Raw genomic sequence first — 9,659 nt, 5'->3', positions numbered from 1 at the left:
TTGCAAATAATGGTGAGTAACTCAGAGATTTATCAACGTACATGGGTTACAGTATATAAGCTATTTCACCAGGCTTGCCGGATGGCTCAGTGAGTTTATCCAATGAGTAGTTACATCACACAGAGATGAGAGAAGTGCCAAATTTGATCCCAGCTCTGTTCTAGGTTAGCACATCTCATAAACCTTTTAACTTATAGCCTAGGACTTTAAAGAGTGACACTAAAAATAGCCTTTGTGCACTGCTGTCCTATATTTATATTGTGATTAGATACCCCTTCCCCTTAGGCTTGTTGGAGGCTGATTTTGAAAAGAAAGCACATTTCTGTGTATGTGCAGCATCAAGATGTCACAATGCACCAAAGTTGTGATGTGTTTCTGTGCACTTATGAGAAGAATGCATTACTAGCTGTTCAAGATGGGGTGAACCTGGAAAATTGCACCAAGGTAGGGGCAGGCCTGGGAATTTACACTGAGCTAGTTTTGTGTGATAATAAACTTGCATAATTGTGTTATCTTGCATCACAGGATAAATATGCTGATAAACTGAACAGGTTCAGAACATTTAGCAGGCCAAAGAGCAGGTGGTAATCCATCAATAGATTGCAATATCGACAGAAATTTGGGTCTGTGCTGCTGTTGTTTTTGTGGCCAACAGGAGTGCCTCTAATGGTGGTTGCAATGCACATCAACAGTCAATGGCACTCCATCAAGGCAAAAAAGGAATAGATAAAATGGCAGTAGGGTGTTACAATTGGCTTCAGCACCTCGGGATAGGTAAGGAAAGTTTAGCATGGTTGCCACTTTTGAATGCTATCCAGTGAGCCCCACTGGAAGTGTACCTGTATGGACATTGGATGAGGATAATATTAAGCTCAGCTGTGATGTCCGCTGCAGCTGATTTGTCAACCAACAATGGCCACTTGGGCACAGTACTAGAGGGCACCAGTGGAACGATACACCAGCATGGAGCCAGAAACATTGGGAGAGGAACGTAGGAGAGAATATCGGTGAGAAGAAAAACAAAGCAATTTTTTTAATAGACTTCACATGAGATTAAAGATATAAAATGTTACAAATCTGTTTAAAATAAATTATTACTTATTCTTATCTTGTGGGTAGTTAATTTTAAAAAATCCAATTAGGGTAGTGTTATAAATCTCATCATCAAGAAACTACTTATGAAATAATGCTGGATGGCCAGCTGGTGGCGCCGTCCAAGGAGTATAAATGCTCGGGCATCGGCCCCAGCTTTCCAGGGACATTTTGTAAGACAAGGAGCTAGTGAAATACAACTAGACCTCCATGTTCTGAAACAAGTTGATTAAAGCCTTGCTTTATGCTCAAACCAAGTGCGTAGTGAGTTTTATTACGTCAGGTAGTATGAACAAACAACGTCCCTGGTCCTTGTGCTCCCCATGCGCTGGCATGATAGTGAGCCTATTGGCTGTGACGTATTGTAAAGAGGGTCAAAGTGCAGTTGTGTAGATTTATGTAGCTGCAGTGCCCTGAACTCAGAAAATTTAAGTCTTTATACAGGTGCAAAAATGCTGCCCTTTTTTTTATTAAAGTGTATAAGTCTGAAAGAAATTATGTTCAAGGACCTGGCAAATTGTGAGTGGCAGAATCGTAGTGAGTATTCTATCATTTATAATCTGCTTATGACATTATAAAGAAAAATTCCCTTGTAAAAGTTACAGGAATAAAATGAGCAATCTAATAACAGATTGGAAAGGCAAGAATTACCATAAGAATTATTCTAAGAGGAGTGGACTACATTCATTATTCATTAGTGTATGCTCCTAATACACATTTCTCAGACACGTTCCCAGAGTTAATGTACATGTTGACTCAAAGAACAGGCTAACGTTATGCTGCTGGAGGTATTGGAGCTGGTGTTGGGATGTGCATCTGGGCTATGCTCGCTTCTCAAAGAGAGCAGTGATGCTGCTTGAGTTCATTAGTCACCCATTGGTTAATCTCTGTCATCACCCAGAATTTAGTACTGAAACTTGCTGTATTAAGAGTAGTATCCGTAGATCTGTATTTTAATAAATGTGTGCAAATGGCAAGCATCCCAGATACCCAAAGGTTGATCAATCTATAGCTGAGCACATACTGATGTTATTGACTCATTAAGTGCTGTCCATACTAAATATAAGAAAAGACAAAAGTATGAAATAAGAAAAATGCATTTGCCCATCAAACCTCTTCTTTCCATTGGACTGTATACAATTTGCCCAGTGAGGGATTCTACCAAACTTATAGTTTTCTCCCTGACCCCAGGAGATAACTGAGCAAAACTCTGGAATATCAACGATAGCAAAATACTGCAGATGTTGGAAATCCGAAATAACAACAGAAAATGCTGGAATATCAGTATCACTCTGGAATCTACATTATCAGCCCTGACCATTTGTTGCCCACAAATAACATTCTCACGGTACTGGCAGCACACTCTGGAACATTTGATTGAGAGGTGGAACAGATTACCACTTTCCTTTTGGTTTGTACAATCATACCTTTTGTCATTTAATCACTCCTACCTTCCACCCTATCACAGACCTTTTTGTTAATTGTTCTTTCCTCCTCTCCCCCCCCCCCCCGCACCTTTCCCTGCCCCATGCACTTGCTTAAAACCTGTTACATCTTTAACTTTTTCCAGTTCTGACGAAAGGTCATCGACCTGAAACGTTAACTCTGTTTCTCTCTTCACAGATGCTGCCTGACCTGCTGAGTATTTCCAGCATTTTCTGTTTTTACTTCAGATTTCAAGCATCCACAGTACTTTGCTTTTGGACTTGTACCACTCTCCTAAGAGGTGCCACTGTGAGGGTGGGCCCTAACCTGGGCTCCTTTCCCCTTTGTGTGGATTTGCACATATTTGTGTGAGAAAGCTGTCAGCATTGAGGAAATGTCTCGGTTTGCAATCATTTTAGAAACTAGTGCACCTATGGTCAAAAAAAAACAGGGAGATACAACCATTTTGAGCAAGTGAGACTCAAAACGAATTCGTATAAGATGCTGACGACGCCTTGATCCGTTCTCAGGTAGATGGCACACGGGGCTCTGGACGAAGAGTAGCAGACGGGATTTAAGCGAAGCGTGTGCATTCCGGGTGGATCGATGGTTGCGTTGCATTGATTGGGGAGGAGGGTGGAGGGACCGCGCACGCGCTCGCTCCCGGGTGCTCGGCGCCAGTGCGCGTGCTCGCGGTGGGAGCAGCGGCACGAGGAGGAGGAGGCGGGGGAGGCGAGGCTGGCTTCACCGAGCTCCGAGCCCCACGCACAGTCTGCGCCGTTACCATGAGCAGGGAAGATCGAGAGCTGCAGCCAACGTCCCGCTCTCCCCATCGCACCAGCTCTGCCACTGCAGCACTGCCATCAAACCCGCTGAGGAGAGAGGATGGCGGGGGGAAGGAAAGGACTTGTTGCCCCTCAAAACACTTTTTTGGAAAATATTGTCAGACGCTCCAATGGTAAGCGGGAGGAGGCTCCCAAATCTGTGATCTTAAAAAAAAAAAGTTTGTTTTTTTTTTGGCGGGTTTAAAAAGTGCAATTTTGTTTTTGCTTTAAAAAATGACAATATTGCTACGGGTTATCTGTGGGTTCCTCGCCCTTTGAACTGGTTTTGCAAGTACCCCAGCCGACTCTCATTACTGTTGATACTAGTTACAGGAAAATAAAATGTTTGTGGTAATGTTTTGGTTACAGTGTGAATGCAGCATCGGCAGTAGTATGGGCTGCTGTCCACGTTATGCGGGGGGTTGGCAGACAGTGCAAGTGCAGCAACTAGAATGCATGCCTTGACCTGAATTGTTTTTCACCCTCGCATCTCTATGCTACTCCCACCCTCCCTCCTCGGAACCATCTGAATCACGACAACGGGGTAGCAAAAATGCTTTTAAAACACGAATTGAAATTGTGCACCCTGCAGTGTTTTAAGATTGGTGAACATTCAATGCAGCAGCCAGCCAGCCAGCCTGCAAACGCTGCAAGTTTTTGCAGTCAAAAAGATGTAAACTCTCTCCGGGATGAGGAAAGGAATGCTGTAATTATGCACATTGAATGTCCGAAACAATCACAAAAAAAAAAAGGATTTTGAAGCATTTCCCCATTTTCTGGATGTGACAAAATACCCTGGGTGCGATTTAACCATCTTCCGAAAATAATAAAACAAGAAAAATATTTGTTTTTGGTGATTCCTTTGCTCAGAGTCGCTGTAATTCTAACAGCATAAGCTTGATTTTTTTTTTGTTAGACTGCCCTTATTCCGCGCTAAACAAAAGGCACATTACCATAAGAGAAAAACGGGAATCTTCCCATTTATATCACCTGTATTTCATCGGAGTCAGCATATTTGATAATTGAGTAAATCGAGCGGAGGTACAATAAAAGACAGGGACGTATTTGAACAGATCTTTGTAATGTTGGTATAGTGTTAGTATGTTAACAGAGTAATTGCTGCAGAATAGCGAATACTATCGAAATACGTACTAAGTAGACAGCGACACTGCACGATCAAAGGGAAGCATTGTTAGGTGGTGGTGATTTTGTTTTTGTGCGTTTATTTTCATTCCGGCGGTTTTCTTTCCTATCGGTGTCTGGAAAGGAATTATCAGATAGTTTGAAAGATAAAGACCATGACACAGGTCAGGCAGTTCTAGAAATATTCACGCAATCTAGTTCCAACTTCGACCTGTTCGCAAAGAAAAATAGTAGTAATATATTTAAGGTGGGATGTTCCAAGGGGTCATAATATTCACTTCATCTGGATATGCAGTTCTACAACCCTTTTGTATTTTATTAATGCTAAAACTTTACGAAACTTTATAGTCGCATTTAAAAAAAAAAAAAAAGGAATTATTTGAACAAATTATCTCTATTCAGGGTACTAGCTTTCTGTACAATTTGGGGTTATGTTTTACTAACTTCATTTCACCAAGGTACTGAGGTTCTGTGATCCAGAGGAGATCCAAGATCAATAGGACTCAGAGTCCATTGGAGGATCACATACAAATTTACTGTAACTAAGATATATTTAGAAGAGTTTGCTGAGGAAATATGAGTAACATTTTTGTCCCACTTTTTTGTGCATTGGTCGTCAATGATGTTGAGTTTGTTGTTTTGGATGTGGCTACCAATCTGCTTATTTTGAAGCATGTTGTCAAGAGTTCTATGAACAGAAGTTTTATGATATTTTTCAAATTATTTGATATTTATGCAGAGTTTAATGAATGATTATAACGGGTTTTATCCGGAAAAAGGGGTTGGTGGAGTAATTGAAGCAAGTGACGAGAACTGAACATTTTTTTTATCTTGAGGTACCCATTCCGGCATAGAACTTGCTGGGTCATTCTCTGTAGCTATACGTAGATAATTCAGGTTTCAACACTTTCATATTATTTTTAAACAAGCAGTTTTGCCCCACTATTTGTATATTGGTAATTAATGATGAGTTTGTTGTTTTGGACATCACTTTTCTGTTCTGGTTTTGATGGTAATTTGAAAAAAATTTTACTTTTTCACTCCGTAAACCTGAATCAGGAATTGCTAGACAGATTATTACATACAAGTAATCTGATTGATCAAAGGAGTGAGTATCAATAAATGATAAGGCCACGTTTCTAGCAGATCAGAAGCAATATGATGCAAGTTCTTAAACAGACCTATGGGTTCTGTTTGCTTTTGTCCTGCCTACTGATAGTGGTAATGCAAATTCCAACACTTTTTTTAAATTCTAGACTGGGGGCTTTGAGCTGATTAAAGCATGAGGTTCAACCAAGTACTTTAATCAGCTCTCCATTCTGTATTCCAATACACAACATAATGGAATGTCTATTATAACCAAGACTGATAACATGCCGACCTAAATTACGTTTTACTCAATCGTGTTGTTTGGAGTCGTGCACACATTGTTTATCAAAAACTGAAACTAGTGTTTTCTTACCTAGTCTTAACGATTTTTTTTCATAGATAAAAGTGATTGATAAACCGATGGCAGTTTGTATAACTTATCTATAATTAAAAATAATATTGAATTCTCTAAAGGTTCTTCCTTGATGAAACACAGTCAAGGCTATTGGCTTTTTGCAGTAATACATCTACAAAACTCATGTTAATATCGTTTCAGGTAATTGCATATTGACTTACTGTTTGGTAATGGGCAGTCTTTATAAGTTATGATTGCATCATTTTGGTAGAAAAAAAGTAATTTGTTTAAGAGTAGATAGAAATAAGTTTGTGATTTACAAACATTCAGCAGTATTGAAAGAGACGGGAGCAGTGACCGAAGGTAGAACAATAAAAAGGAATGTAACCACGGCACACACCCTATGAAGACTACAGTAGATTTTCTGTTGAACTATGATTAAAAACCGATTGCACAGAGACTGTCTCTTCAGAGGTAATGAGTTCTAGCATTTCTCTCATGATTGTTAAAGACCAATAATTCATGTCACCGTATTGTTTAGTTCAGTGATTCTAAGGGTTTATCAATTAAGTGAAAGAACTGCTAAAACTGCTGCTGTCACAAGTAGTGACCATATCTGTTTTTTTTGAATTTGCACCTTTCTAAGGGCATCTGGAAGGATCTCTTCAGTATAACATTTGAAAACAAATATCGACATTTACATTTTGCAGTGATACTTCTAATCAAAGGGAAGATATTTAGATTGTTCCATAGACTGATCTCAAAGGGGATTTTAATGCTGGATAAATAGATAGAATGTTTGTACTTACCTCTACACAATTGGATTCAGTTGCAATCTTTTCCAGTGCTTTATGCACACCTTTATTACCTCGAGGTTCCATTTCTCAGCATGCACATTGTCAGACTTCCTAGCTCCTCCTTTCACCAAATTATAACTCCACCAAAATGCCGCAACCCACATCCTCATCAGCGTCAAGGCCCACATTCTTGTCCTCGCTGTTTCACTAGCCCCATATCCAGGCAAATTGCCCATATGGCTTTGCCCCATCCTATTTCCAGCGATCTCCTCCAGCTGTATATCCCCTGCATCTATTCCTTATTCCCCGCTCCATGCCATCAGCGGCTGTTCCTCCAGGTACTATGGGGGTGAAATTTGACCTGGTTGTGCCCGTTTTATGAGCAGAAAACAGACAGAGAGGTCCAATTTAGGGGGGCCAACATTTGGAACAGCGTCAGAAACACATCCCACAACATATTGGTTCTCGCGGTCCAAAGACGTCCTTAGCCTCAGCCCAAAAATGGGTATTAGGCTCCTTAAATATGCATGTATGGTGCCTAATGTCTGTTTCAGGACCCCTTTCCAAAATTCGTCAATTTAGGCGGAGCTCACATGGTGGAAGTGCAGACTAGTTTTAGCAGTTCTACAGTGGCCCAGCCAACAGTTCTTTAAGGGAGCACTAGAGGCCGCCGAAGACCAGGTAAGTTTTTGTTTGGTAAATTTTTAAAACTTACCTTAATGTGGATCCAGGAGGAGCAGGAGTGCTCCTCCTGTCTCTACAGCAATGCTGTAGGCCGCTGCTGGCCTATGCTTGGCCCGTTCCCGAATGCCTCCCCCGTGCTCTTAGAACCTATCTGAGGGCCATTTCCGGCATCACCGTATCCTGACATTCACCTCTACTTCACTGGTGAGCTTCATGGGACGTGCAGTTGGCGTCCACAGCTCGCTGGACTTAATAAAATGAGGCTCGAGGCCCAGTTTAATCAGGCCTTGGGCCAGCTGTTTCAGTGCAGGGATCATTTCCTGCACCAAGTTGTCACCAGCGTAGCAGCATGAATGATTTTTCTACCCTGATGTTCCAGCCCAGCGATTTCACCTGAATCTCTCCTTTGCTGCCTTCAAAAACCTCCTTAAGGCCAATCTCAATAACTGCTTTTGCCCCCACCATTTTTTTCCCTTTTCTCCCTCCTGTTGTTTTGTGTCTACTCTTGATCCACCACCCTCTGTGCATATGGGGTGTATTATAGAAGTTGTTTTCCTCCTCCATTTGCTTTGTTAGAGTTATATTTACAGAGCTGCACAGGGCAGTCCTATGTACCTTTTGTTTTAATAAGATAAATAAACTGGGATAACATATTCCCATGGCAGTCAGCCACTCAACAGTGTTGGGAACAAGATGATTGGAAGGCTACCATTCTGTTTTCAAACCCATCTCAGGCTATCATTTTTTATTTCTTGCTGTTTAGTTGATAAAACATACCAAATGTTTCTGGAAGCTGGAAAGTATGAAAGTTTTACTTTGGATGTGATTTCAAATGGAATCTGGAACATCACACACTTCTGTTGTCTGATAAGGACTTATAGTGTGTGGAAGGTGAAAATACTATTCCCAGCATTAGAATGAAACACTTCAGCTATCTGAGGAAATATGCTACCCTGCAGCAGTATCTGTGGTGCAGACTCGAGTTTTTACTGATGACTGTGATTTGCTGCAAGTTGAACCACAAAGGAGATCTGGGTGTATGTACTTGGATGTATTTACCGAGCTCTACTGCCCTAGTGACTAATTTTTAATGTTCGGAGCATCTGCTTTCTCTAACATTAAAGAGTTGAAAGTAAAGTCTCTCTGATGCTCAACAGATTGCCGAGACACTTCTATGAAGTCAATGGAAATAAAAATCGGGAGCAATGTTAAATGGGCTGCTGATTTGTTGTTGCTTGTTTTACACTATCACACAAAATCAAAGTTACTGCCTGACCTGCTGAGTATTTCCAGCATCTTCTGTTTTCAGATTTTCAGCATCCGCAGTATTTTGCTTTTGTAAAATTACTCCCGTTGTTCCCTACTCCTATTTATCATTCAACACAACACAAATCCTGCCATCATAGTTTAAACAATATAAAGATAACACCGTTTAAACAAAGATAGAATGAGCAATATTTTCTTAAGCAATCAATGGACTAGATTTTGCTGTCAAAATAATGGTGAGGCTAATGGCGCTCGCTGTTATTTATGCGTAAATGGTACAGCAACGTCAGGTGAGAGGCAGATGCGCGGTTAAATGCCAGTATCCAAAAGTTGCTGTCCGAGTTGCCGCTCCGCCATTAGCTTCACAGAATCGTCATTTCGCTGTCTACCTCACCATTGACATGCATTGAATATCAATAAGTTGCTGCATTTACGCAGCAGATACGAACTAAACCCGCTGCAGATATTTAGGGTTAGTAATTACAAACAGACATACCTTTTTAACAAAGTGATATGTGATGATGACTGCCAGTCAACCTCTCTGGCACTGAAAATTAACTATTATAAGTGTGGAGTCCCATTCCTCCAGGTTATGAATTGTTTTAGGAGATTTTAAAAATGTCATATTTTAAATGTAATTTTTTTTTCTTTTCCTTTCTGTCTCTTTTTCTCTCTCTCTTAATCCAGTCTTTCTTTCCTTCTCTTTATTTCTCTTTCTGTACCTGATTTGACATTGAATTCAACCCCTTTATTTTACCCTCATGCTCAGTCCTTCTGCTGTTTACTTCCCAGTCCATAAATCTCATTGGTCAAGGAGATACCCTATTCACTCAGGTCCCAGATGTCCAGTTTCCCTTGCTGTGCTGTTATCAGCTCACACTTTCAGCAACTTTGAGGGCAAAAATCCTTTGAGCTGAAGGGTGCAGGGGCAAGTCTAACTAGCAACAGATGCCATTCAATGCCCTGCTACAGCAAAATCTGGCC

At 40.7% G+C, this 9,659-nt stretch overlaps 1 protein-coding gene across 1 annotated transcript in view; it reads left to right on the top strand.

Annotated features, from left to right (window-relative positions):
- Positions 1-2,938: 2,938 nt before the first annotated feature.
- Positions 2,939-9,659, top strand: part of kcnh1a (potassium voltage-gated channel, subfamily H (eag-related), member 1a) — a 393,064-nt gene continuing 386,343 nt past the window's right edge. The window contains exon 1 of the mRNA XM_085980872.1: positions 2,939-3,475. Within this exon, the coding sequence (XP_085836998.1) occupies positions 3,403-3,475 (73 nt within the window). The 5' untranslated portion in view covers positions 2,939-3,402. The remainder of the gene's footprint in view (positions 3,476-9,659) is intronic.

Source organism: Somniosus microcephalus, chromosome 3 (assembly GCF_052327205.1).
Source record: "Somniosus microcephalus isolate GS21.2 chromosome 3, FLI_Smic_1.0, whole genome shotgun sequence".
Taxonomy (NCBI): domain Eukaryota; kingdom Metazoa; phylum Chordata; class Chondrichthyes; order Squaliformes; family Somniosidae; genus Somniosus; species Somniosus microcephalus.
Note: the sequence above shows the minus strand (reverse complement) of the source record. Positions and strands in the feature narration are given on the sequence as shown.